This window comes from Elephas maximus, chromosome 4, assembly GCF_024166365.1.
Source record: "Elephas maximus indicus isolate mEleMax1 chromosome 4, mEleMax1 primary haplotype, whole genome shotgun sequence".
NCBI lineage: Eukaryota > Metazoa > Chordata > Mammalia > Proboscidea > Elephantidae > Elephas > Elephas maximus.
In genome coordinates, this window is record NC_064822.1 from 185,771,366 (window position 1) to 185,784,028 (window position 12,663).

The following is a 12,663-nucleotide window of genomic DNA, read 5'->3' on the forward strand; positions in this document are numbered from 1 at the left end:
TGGAGTAGTGGGCGTGTCAGTTCGACGGGAGAAGCGCGCGGGATGCGTGATGACGTTAAGGCGTTGATTGGGAGCGAGAAGTGGAGTCTGCGCTTGCGCGACGCCGCAGTTCGGGTCAAAGTTGCTGCGTTCTGCGCCGAAGGTAAGCAAGGGAGGGCTGTGGTCCGTGGAAGTTGCTCCTTGGCCAGGGCTGGCCTCGTCAGGCTTCACCCGCTCAGTCTCACGCACCCCGCCAGCCTTTCGTCGGCCTGAAGTGCTCAAACATGAAGGGTAGAGAGACTCCGGTCCTCGCTCCCTCTTCCCGGGGTGGTGGTAGCTGGCCTTTGAGGCCTCCTGCGGTGACCCCACCGGGCGTGACTGGCCAGGCGTTGAGGGTTTGGGTGAGATGAGGATCGTCGGGTCCGCTCGAGGACTGAGTATCCCAGAGCGGGAATCCTTCACAGTCCAGATGGCGCCGTGAGTGGGACGGGAATCCCAGGGTTGCGCTGAACCCACATATATACCAAAGCGGCCACCTCGGGCCACCACCGGCCCTGAAGCGTCTGTAAGGAATAGTTAAGGTGAGGCTGCTGCTGGAAAGATCCTCATACCCGCTTAACCCTGCACCAACTACCGGGAGCTGTCGAGGCAGCACGATCCAGCATCCATATTCCTCATGACTAACCCCGAGTCCTTAGGGCAGATCTCAAAGGAGCCTAGGAGTCGGGTTTTTGTTTTTTTTTTTGATTTAAATTTTCTTGTCACTGACCTTACCCTTCTTTCCTGTAGTGAGCAGTAATTACCATGTCAAGGTGGGAGACTTATTACAAAAACGAGGGAGATGAAGAAGAAGAAGAAGAGGATGAGGGCCCTGAAGCAGGTGGTAAGAGACTTAAATGTGTAGTACTGTTCTGTGTGGAAGACCTCCCTGCCTATTTCTCCTGAATGACTTTTGCTCTCTAATGGACCACTCTTCTCTCCCCAAAACCAAAAAAAAAAAACAAATCCACTGCTAACGAGTTGGCTCTGACTCATAGCAACCCTATAGGACAGAGTAGAACTGCCTTATAGAGTTTCCAAGAGGTGTCTGTTGTATTTGAACTGCTGACCTTTTGGTTAGCAGCTGTAGCTTTTAACCGCTACGCCACCAGGGTTTCCCTTCTCTCCCCAGATAATCCCAAACCCATTTCTTTCTTTGAACTTTGCTGAGCTCCCTGGATTCTTTTAATTTCCAGCTCTAGTCTATGGGACATCCCTAGCCTGAAACTTTTGGTGGACACTGGTAAATTGACACCTGTTGAGCGTCAGTAAATGAACCTGACCATGGATATCCTCTGCCATGTTAGGTGGCTCAGGGAAGAACCTTACTCATCTAGGAAAGTAGTTTTACTCATTCCAGGACCTCAGTGTAAAAATGTCTTCAACCTACAATAACCACAGCAACCCCAGAGTAAACATTACTCAGCCAGTGATTACAGGAGTGTCATTCCCTCCTCTTAGGCTCCACATTAGGAGCCCTTGTAGCCCAGTGATTAAGCACCTGACTGCTAATGGAAAAGTTGGCAGTTCAAATCCACCAGACACTCTGTGGTAGAAAGATATGGCAGTCTGCTTCTGTAAAGGTTGTTGTTGTTAGGTGCTGACGAGTTGGTTCCGACTCATAGCAACCCTATGCACAACAGAACGAAACACTGCACCATCCTCACAATTGTTATGCTTGAGTCCATTGTTGTAGCCACTGTGTCAGTCCATCTTGTTGAGGGTCTTCCTCTTTTCCTCTGACCCTCTACTTTAGCAAGCACGATGTCCTTCTCCAGGGACTGAACCTTCCTGATAACATGCCCAAAATATGTGAGACATAGTCTCAACATCCTTGCTTCTAAGGAGCATTCTGGTTGTACTTCTTCCAAGACAGATTTGTTCCTTCTTTTGGCAGTGCATGGTGTAGTCAGTATTTTTCTCCAACACCACAATTCAAAGGCATCAATTCTTTGGTCCTTACTCATTGTCCATCTTTCGCATGCATGTGAGGCAGTTGAAAACACCATGGCTTGGGTCAGGTGCATCTTAGTCCTCAGGATGAAATCTTTGCATTTCAGGACTCTAAAGAGGTCTTCTGCAGCTGATTTGCTCAATGCAATGCATCTTTGAATTTCTTGACTGCTGCTTCCGTGGGTGTTGATTGTGGATCCAAGTAAAATGAAATCCTTGATAGCCTCAATCTTTTCTCCATTTAACATGATGTTGCTTACGGGTCCAGTTCTGAGGATTTTTATTTTCTTTATATTGAGGTGCAATCCATACTGAAGGCTATAGTCTTTGATCTTCATCAGTAAATGCTTTAGTCCTTTTCACTTTCAGTAAGCAAGGTTGTGTGCCATCTGCATATCACAGGTTGTTAATGAGTCTTCCAGTTGTGATGGTGCATTCTTCTTCATGTAGTCCAGCTTCTCGGGTTATTTGCTCAGCATATAGATTGAATAAGTGTGGTGAAAGGATGCATCCTTCACGCACAACTTTCCTGATTTTAAACCACGAAGTATCCCCTTGTCTTGTTTGAATGACTGTTTGTCTACGTATAGGTTCCTCATCAGCACAATTAAGTGTTCTGGAATTCCTGTTCTTCGTAATGTTACCCATAGTTCATTATGATCCACACAGTTGCATGCCTTTGCATAGTCAATAAAACAGGTAAACATCTTTCTGGTATTCTCTGTTTTCAGCCATGGTACATCTGACATCAACAGTGATATCCCTTGTTTCATGTCCTCTTCTGAATCCAGCTTGAATTTCAGGCAGTTGCCGTCGCTGTACTGTCATGACCGCTTTTCAGCAAAATTTTACTTGTGTGTGACATTAATGATATTCTTTGATAATTTCCAAATTCTGTTGGGTCACCTTTCTTTGGAATGGGCACAAATATGGATCTCTTCCAGTGGGTTGACCAGGAAACTGTCTTCCAAATTTCTTGGCATAGACGAGTGAGCACCTCCAGTGTTGCATCTATTCGTTGAAACATGTCAGTTGGTAGCCCATCAATTCCTGGAGCCTTGTTTTTCGCCAGTCCCTTCAGTGCAGCTTGGACTTCTTCACTCAGTACCGTCAGTTCTTAAAATGGCAGAATGTTGGCCAATTCTTTTTGGTACAGTGACTTTGTATTCATTTCATCTTTTGATGCTTCCTGTTTATTATTCGGTATTTTCCCTGTAAAATCCTTCCGCATTGCAACTCGAGTCTTGAATTTTTTTCTCAGTTCTTTCAGTTATAGGGTCACTATGAGTCGGAATCGACTTAAAGGCAATGGGTTTTATGGGTTCAGTTTGACAAATGCTCAGCGTGTTCTTCTCTTTTGATTTTCAGGCTCCAGGTGTTTGCACGTCATTATAATACTTTACTTTGTTTTTTCAAGCTGCCCTTTGAAATCTTCTGTTCAGCCCTTTTACTTGATAATTTCTTCTTTTCTCTTTAGCTACTCTACACTCAAGAGCAAGTTTCAGAGTCTCTTCTGACATCCACTGTGGCCTTTTCTTTCTTTTTAATGACCTTTTGCTTTCTTTATTATGATGTCCTTGATGTCATTCCACAACTTGTCTGGTCTTTGGTCATTAGAGTTTAATGCGTCAAATCTATTTTTTTTTTTTTTTTAACTTTTATTGAGCTTCAAGTGAATGTTTACAAATCAAGTCAGGCTGTCACATATAAGTTTATATATACCTTACTCCGTACTCCCACTTCCTCTCCCCCTAGTGAGTCAGCCCTCCCAGTCTCTCCTTTCGTGACAATTTTGCCAGCTTCCAACTCTCTATCCTCCCATCCCCCCTCTAGACAGGAGATGCCAACACAGTCTCAAGTGACCACTTGATATAATTAGCTCACCCTTCATCAGCATCTCTCACCTACCCACTGTCCAGTTCCTTTCATGTCTGATGAGTTGTCTTCGGGGATGGTTCCTGTCCTGTGCCAACAGAAGGTTTGGGGACCATGACCGCTGGGATTCCTCTAGTCTCAGTCAGACCGTTAAGTATGGTCTTTTTATGAGAATTTGGGGTCTGCATCCCACTGATCTCCTGCTCCCTCAGGGGTTCTCTGTTGTGCTCCCTGTCAGGGCAGTCATCGGTTGTGGCCTGGCACCATCTAGTTCTTCTGGTCTCAGGATGATGTAAGTCTCTGCTTCATGTGGCCCTTTCTGTCTCTTGGGCTCTTAGTTGTCGTGTGACCTTGGTGTTCTTCATTCTCCTTTGCTCCAGGTGGGTTGAGACCAATTGATGCATCTTAGATGGCCGCTTGTTAGCATTTAAGACCCCAGACGCCACATTTCAAAGTGGGGTGCAGAATGTTTTCATAATAGAATTATTTTGCCAGTTGACTTAGAAGTCCCCTTAAACCATGGTCCCCAAACCCCTGCCCTTGCTCCGCTGACCTTTGAAGCATTCATTTTATCCCGGAAACTTCTTTGCTTTTGGTCCAGTCCAGTTGAGCTGACCTTCCATGTATTGAGTATTGTCCTTCCCTTCACCTAAAGCAGTTCTTATCTACTAATTGATCAGTAAAAAAACCCTCTCCCACTCCCCTCCCTCCCTCCCCACCTCGTAACCATAAAAGTATGTGTTCTTCTCAGTTTATACTATTTCTCAAGATCTTATAATAGTGGTCTTATACAATATTTGTCCTTTTGCCTCTGACTAATTTCGCTCAGCATAATGCCTTCCAGCTTCCTCCATGTTATGAAATGTTTCACAGATTTGTCACTGTTCTTTATGGATGCGTAGTATTCCATTGTGTGAATATACCACCATTTTATTTAACCATTCATCCATTGATAGACACCTTGGTTGCCTCCAGCTTTTTGCTATTGTAAACAGAGCTGCAATAAACATGGGTGTGTATATATCTGTTTGTGTGAAGGCTCTTATTTCTCTAGGGTATATTCCAAGGAGTGGGATTTCTGGGTTGTATGGAAGTTCTATTTCTAACTGTTTGAGATAACGCCAGATAGATTTCCAAAGTGGTTGTACCATTTTACATTCCCACCAGCAGTGTATAAGAGTTCCAATCTCTCCGCAGCCTCTCCAACATTTATTATCTTATGTTTTTTGGATTAATGCCAGCCTTGATGGAGTGAGATGGAATCTCATCGTAGTTTTAATTTGCATTTCTCTAATGGCTAATGATCGAGAGCATTTTCTCATGTATCTGTTAGCTGCTTGAATATCTTCTTTAGTGAAGTGTGTGTTCATATCCTTTGCCCACTTCTTGATTGGGTTGTTTGTCTTTTTGTGGTTGAGTTTTGACAGAATGATATAGATTTTAGAGATCAGGCGCTGGTCGGAGATGTCATAGCTGAAAATTCTTTCCCAGTCTTTAGGTGGTCTTTTTACTCTTTTGGTGAAGTCTTTAGATGAGCATAGGTGTTTGATTTTTAGGAGCTCCCAGTTATCTGGTTTCTCTTCGTCATTTTTGGTAATGTTTTGTATTCTGTTTATGCCTTGTATTAGGGCTCCTAACGTTGTCCCTATTTTTTCTTCCATGATCTTTATCGTTTTAGTCTTTATTCTTTTTTTTAAAATATTTTTAATGTGCTTTAAGTGAAAGCAAATCAAGTGAGTCTCACATATAAAACCGTATATACACCTTGGTACATACTCCTAGTTGCTCTCCCCCTAATGAGACAGCACACTCCTTCTCTCCACCCTGTATTTCCGTGTCCATTCAGCTAGCCTCTGTCCCCCTTGGACTTCACATCTCCCCTCCAGACAGGAGCTGAACACATAGTCTCATGTGTCTACTTGACCCAAGAAGCCCACTCCTCACCAGTATCATCAAATCTATTCTTGAGATGGTCTCTAAATTCAGGTGGGATATACCCAAGGTCATATTTTGACACTCATGGACTTGATCTAATTTTCTTCAGCTTCAACTTGAACTTGTATATGAGCAATTGATGGTCTGTTCCACAGTTGGCCCCTGGCCTTTTTGTGACTCATGATGTTGAGCTTCTCCATCATTTGTTTCCACAGACGTAGTGATTTCATTCCTTTGTATTCCATTTGGTGAGGGTCAATTGTATAGTCCACGCATCTGTCAATTTGTCGTACTCTGGTGGTTTGTGTGTTGCTGTGATGCTGGAAGCTATGCTACTGGTCTTTCAAATAGCAGTAGGGTCACCCATGGTAGACAGGTTTTAGCAGAGCTTCCAGACTGAGACTGTAGAAAGAGGGACCTGGCAGTCTACCTCTGAAAAAAATTGGCCAGTGAAAACCTTACGAGTAGCAGCGGAACATTGTCTGTTTTGGGTCCAGAAGATGAGCCCCTGAGGTTGGAAGGCACTCAAAATATGACTGGGGAAGAGCTGCCTCCTCAAAGTAGAGTCAGTCTTAATGATGAGGATGGAGTAAAGCTTTCAAGACCTTCATCTGCTAAGGTGGCACAACTTAAAATGAGAAGAAACAGCTGCAAACATCCATTAATAATTGGAACATGGAATGTATGAAGTGTGAATCTAGGAAAATCGGAAATTGTCAAAAATGAAATGGGATGCATAAAGATTGATATCCTAGGTATTAGTGAGCTGAAATGGACTGATACTGGCCATTTTGAATTGGATAGTCATATGGTCTACTATGCCGGAAATGAGAAATTGAAGAGGAGTGGCATGACATTCGTCATCAAAAAGTACGTTTCAAGATCTCTCCTGAAGTACCGCACTATCAGTGATAGGATACGATCCAGTGCCTACCAGACAGACCAGTTAATATGGCTATTCAGATTTATGCAGCAGCCACTAATGCCAAAGATGAGAAAATTGAAGATTTTTACCAACTTCTGCAGTCTGAAATTGATCGAACATGCAATCAAGATGCATTGACAATTACTGGTGATTGGAATACGAGAGTTGGAAACGAAGAAGAAGGATCAGTACTTGGAAAATGTGGCTTTGGTGATAGAAACAGTGCTGGAGATCGGATGATAGAATTTTGCAAGACTAATGACTTCTTCATTGCAAATACCTTTTTTCAACAGCATAAGCGGTAACTATACTGGTGGTCCTCGCTGGATAGAATATGCGTGAATCAAATAGACCACATGTAACCTACGTACTGGTTAATTTAACTCTTGGGTTGAAAATTTTAAATATTGCTTTTATTCAAAGTGAGAAAAATATAGGGAATATAAAAAATAAAGAAAAGGGAAAAGTTAGTATAATCTACCACCCTAACACAACGAGTATTTTACTTGGATCCACAATCAACGCACATAGAAGCAGAAGTCACGAAATCAAATGATGTATTGCATCGGGTTGATGTGCTGCACAAGACCCCATTAAAGTGCTGAGAAGCAAAGATATCACTCTGAGGACTAAGGTGTGCCTGACCCAAGTCATGATATTTTCAATCGCCTCATATCCCTTTGAAAACTGGTCAGTGGGTAAGGAAAACCAAAGAAGAATTGATGCCTTTGAATTGTGGTGTTGGTGAAGAATACTGAATATACCATGGACTGCCTGAAAAAATGAACACATCTGTCTTGGAAAAAGTATGGTCAGAATGGTTGTTGGCAGCCAAGATGATGAGACTTTGTCTTACATACTTTGGACATGTTACGAGGGACCAATCCCTGGAAAAGGATATCATGCTTGGTCAACTAGGGGATCAGTAAAAAGAAGATGACCCTCAGTGAGATAAATTGACACAGTGGCTGCAACAGTGGGCTTAAGCATGGCAATGATTGTGAGGATGGTGCAGCACCAGGCAGTGTTTCATTATGTTGTACATAATAGGGTCACTGTGAGTTGAAACCGACTCGATGGCGCTTAACAGGAGCAGCGACACAACCACTACCAGCATACCATCATTTTGCGTATTTCCTTCTATAGATTTTTTTAATTTTGGGTATATAATTAAAGTATCTGTTTTTGTTTGAATCAGATTTTTCGTTACGGTTGTAATCGTAATACATATACAATTTTTTCCTTGAAAAATTACACCGGTCTTGTTCAGAAAAGAATTTTAAACATATGTACATAATTTTGTGCTATTTTTCCCTTATTATGGTTTCAGAGTATAATCTCTGTCCATGCAACTGCGTAGATCCAGTCTTTTAGTCTTTCTAGGTTATTTTAAATGTATGGTAATTTGTTCATTTACTCTGCCTTCTATTCGACATTTTATTTTCATTTCATTAATAAACAACGTCAAGATAAATTTTGCGTAAAGGCTTTTCCATATTTTATTTTCCTAGAACAGATTGCTGAAAAATAGTTAGGTTTGGCCGAAGTTGGAAATCACGTCTTTTAGGTTTTTGATATGTATAGCCATATTGTTTCCCAGAAGGCGGATAATTAAATTTATTGTGTTAAGAAGCAGCAGTGTCAAAAAGAGAGACAACCAGACATTATATGCCTTTTTTTTTTTTTGAAAAATACAATATCTGCTATGGTATAAAAAAAAAAAAAAAAAGGTATATGTAAAAAAAAAAAAAAACCCAAACCCATTACTGTAGCGTCGATTTCGACTCATAGGGACCCTATAGGACAGAGTAGAACTGCCCCATAAAGTTTCCAAGGAACACCTGGTGGATTCGAACTGCTGACCTTTTGGTATAGTCATGCAAAAAACAAAACAAAAACTCGAATCTGATTAAGCCTGTATGTAGGTCCTTTGTAGGAAATGAGAGGAGAGAGGAATATGTTAATCTACACTGGATGCAATCATCAGAATCCACAGTGTGGGAAACTACATGACAAATGTTCTGTTTTATCAACAAATGAAGTTGAAAGGGAGGGAGTATCTATAGATTAAGAGGCTTCAAAGATGTTTTAAAAAACGAGCAAAACTAGTGTTTAGGGATATATACTTGGATGATAAAACTAAAAAGAAAAGTAAGGAAACGATTACCAAAAGCCAGGATAGTGGTTACTCTTGAGGGGCAGGGGCTTTTCCTGGGAGGGGGAATATGTGGGGGGCTTCTGGTGTGACTGGCATGGTTCAGTTTCCTGACGTGGGGAGTGGTTTTAAGGGCGTTCACCTTATAATCATTCATTAGGCTGTAGTTTTGTCTTTGTAGCTTCCTCTGTTTTATGTGAGTGATAAGTGTGATAAATATGAACACAAGGACAAATATAGCCTTTCATTTTTTCCCCCCACAGGAGAGTATAAATATTCAGGAAGAGATAGTTTGATTTTCTTGGTTGACGCCTCCAAGGCCATGTTTGAAATTCAGGGTGAAGGTGATGAAGATGAATTGACTCCCTTTGACATGAGCATCCAGGTACCACTGCCTTTTTTATTTACTAAACAAACAACCTCCTCCCCTAAATGTATTAAAACCATGTTATGGACTGAATTGTGTCCCCAGAAAATGTGTGTGATAAATCCTAACCTCTATGCCTGTGGCTATAGTCCCATTTGGGAATGAGTTGTCTGTTATATTAATGAGGCAGGATTAGTGTAGTGTGTGTCTTGAGTCAGTTTCTTACAAGGAACAAAAAGAGATAGAGGATGGTAGATGCCATGCCACATGAAGACCCCCAAGGAGCCAAGGAATAGAAGCTGAAGTGACAAGGACCTTCCCCCAGAGCCAACAGTGAGAGCCGTGAGCCTAGATCCGGCACTCTGAACCTGGACTTCTTCCCTCCTAAAGTGTGAGAAAAGAAATTTGTTTGTTAAAGCCGTCCACTTGTATTTCTGTGATAGCAGCACTAGATAACTAAGACAAACCACTTTAAAAATTTTAGGCTGTTTGGAAAGTTTATTTGTGAACGATAAATAGTGATTGGCCTCCCAGGATGGCTGTCTACACATGTGGCTGAAAAAGAGTAACAATACTGGAGAACAAGTCCTTTTTTGGCAGGGGGTTGAATTTAGGACTCTAGGACTCCATTGCCCCCACCTTCTGCAGAGCCCTAGGTGTAGTTTTAGGGCTCCTCCTTCTGCAGAGATGGGAGTGTAAAGGCAGAAGGGACGTTCTGGCAATTACAGTGTGGAGATGAGTCCTCTTGTAAGTGATATTTTTAATGGTTAAAAAAGATTACTATGTCTTTTATGTGTTTCATAGAGAAGAATTTTGAATGTTTTATTGTATATCTCTTATCTCATGTTTTTAGAGATTGGAACCAAACAGGAACTGTTCATGTTTAATTTGTTTGCACACCAGCAGTTCCTGTGGCTGGCAAATCAGAGAATCTTACATCTAAAAAAAGAATAAAAAAGAAATCCCTTACTTTAAAGTAGTGGTTCTCAGACTTTAGCTTACATCAGAATCCTCCGGAGGACTTGTTAAAACAGATTCCTAGGCCTCACCCTAGAATCAGGATTTCTGATTCTGTGGGTCTGGAGTAGGGCCCAAGAATTTGCATTTCCAGCAAGTTCCCAGGCGATGCTGTTGCTGCCAGTTGGGAGACAACACTGTGAGGACCACTGCTTTAACCTTTTTCTGGATCATGGACCCCTTTGAGAATGTGATGAAGGCTATTGACCCTCTTCGCAAAAAGATACACTCACAGTTACACGTGTAATTTCAAAGGGTTCATGGAACCCTTGAAGCCTAAAGACCCTGGAAAAACTGTAGTATTGTGTGCCAAATAAATGAGAAATTCCTAGGTGAGTAGTATGCGTTTGATAAAAAAACAATGGAGGAACATTTTCTAAAAATCTATTTTAGTTTTAGTTTTGTTTTTGTGTTTTTAACTCTTAGAATCTAGAAGAAGCCTTCACCAAATTTTGGAAACATTTGTATGTAGGCTGCTCAAAAAGCAGATTAAGATGGTTTCAGAAATGAGTACTTGCCGTGCAGATGATTGTCCATGACCAAACAGAATGTAGGTTCTGCATTTAGGGAGAGAATGGCTGTGGAAAGAGGCAGGTTAGAGGCTCAGGCAAGACATAGGGTAGGGGGTTACCAGATACATTTATTCCTCAGCTTTGGAGAACCGGAAACTTCATTTCGTCGTTGCACCCAGGATTGAACAGGCCCCCAAGAGACTGGGCGGCACTTATGAAACACTGATTTATAAGATGCTGACATTAGTTTATACGAGTGGATAGATCGTTCCCGTGACTAGAATACTGATGTCTTTAATTGGGTAATTAAGCAAATTTTATTTAAAAGGATGATGTTAGTTGGTATAGATTAATTTTGGGGTTACATATACTTATCATAAATGTAATTTTTAAATTATATATGTAAATCTGTTTTCCTGGTATCAGGGTACTCAAGGAGACATTTAGTGATCTGTCCAAACTCAGCCAGCTAAGTAAGTGGCATTGGTGGGACTCACATTAAGATTTTCTGATTCCACTGCAGTGCTTTTTGTTGTTGTCGAGAATATACACAGCAAAAAAAAAAAAAAAAAAAAAAAAATACACCAATTCAGCATAAAAAAAAAAAAATTATTTTATTTTATTTTTTTTATTTATACTGAATTGGCATACCATTTACTGACATTGATTACATTCTCGGAGTTGTGTAACCACTTTCAACCTCCTTTTCTGAGTTTTCTCCCACCATTAACACTGCTCCCTAAGGTTCTGTCTAATCCTTCTGGTTGCTGTTGTCAGTTTGATCCCATACAGATAACTCTTAAAAGAGCACAGTGCTCACGGCAGACAGTTTTTACTGGTTAAGCAAAACTATTATTTGGTTTTAAGGTGACTTCATGGGGTATTTTTGGCTTAAGGTTTAAAGATTATCTCAGGACAGTAGTTTCAGGGGTTCATCCACCCCCCATGGCTTAAGAAAGTGTACATTCCATGAGAATTTTGGTTGTGTTCTGCATTTTCCCCCTTTTGATAAGAATTTTTCTGTGGAATCTTTGATCAGAATGTTCGGTAATGGTAGCTAAACTGGGTACCATCCAGTTCTTCTGGTCTCATTGCAAAGGAGGCAGTTGTTTATAGAGGCAATTAGCCACACTTTCCACATTGTTCTTCTATTGCTGACTCTCCTTCTTTCTTTTTCCTCTGTTGTTCCAGGCATACAGAGAGCAATAGTGCCTTTGGTGGCTGCTTGCAAGCTTTTAAGACCCAGGTACTATGCATCGAATGAGGAGGCACTAAACACATTATTAGGCCAGTTAACTGGGATGTGCCACGAAACCATGACCCTAAACCTCCAAACCAAGGAACCAAATCCCACGAGGCTTTTGGTTGAACTCACCCTCCTTGTCTGAGTTATTCCTCCGCTGTTAACGTGAACTCACTGCCCCCTAAGTTTCCTATCTGATATTTAGAGTTGCTGTTGTCAGTTTGATTCCATATAAATAGCAGGGCTTTTTTCCCCTTGTTCTTCTGTAGCACAGTTCCCTCCCTGAAAAGATACATGTCTTTAAGTCTCTGATTTCTTAGAGTTGTTGTTAATTACCGTCGAGACGATTCCAACTCATGGCAATTCCATGTGTACAGAATACAACTGCTCCATAGAGTTTTCAGTGCTGTTACCTGTTAGAAGCAGATCGCCAGGACTGTCTTCCAAAGCACCTGTTGGTGGGTTTGAACTGCCAACCTTTTGGCTAGTAGTTGAGTGCTTAACCATTTGTGCCATCCAGTAGGGATTGCCTGTACGTCTATTATATACTTACAACACTGCTTTTTGTTACATCTTGGTGTACATGCCTGCCACTCTCACTGATTTGTAAGTTTTCCTCGAAGTAGGGATTATTGAGCACCTACTATATGCCGGGCACTTATA

The 12,663-nt window shown here is 41.4% G+C and overlaps 1 protein-coding gene across 2 annotated transcripts in view; it reads left to right on the plus strand.

Moving 5' to 3' along the window:
• Positions 1–37: 37 nt before the first annotated feature.
• The window catches only part of XRCC6 (X-ray repair cross complementing 6), a 39,065-nt gene continuing 26,439 nt past the window's right edge, over positions 38–12,663 (plus strand). Inside the window, exons 1-3 of one of the 2 annotated variants that reach the window (XM_049884503.1) lie at positions 38–142; positions 769–862; positions 9,125–9,246. In XM_049884503.1, coding sequence (XP_049740460.1) covers positions 784–862; positions 9,125–9,246 — 201 coding nt within the window. In that variant the 5' untranslated portion in view covers positions 38–142; positions 769–783. The remainder of the gene's footprint in view (positions 143–768; positions 863–9,124; positions 9,247–12,663) is intronic. The other variant, XM_049884504.1, reaches the window with a different exon arrangement.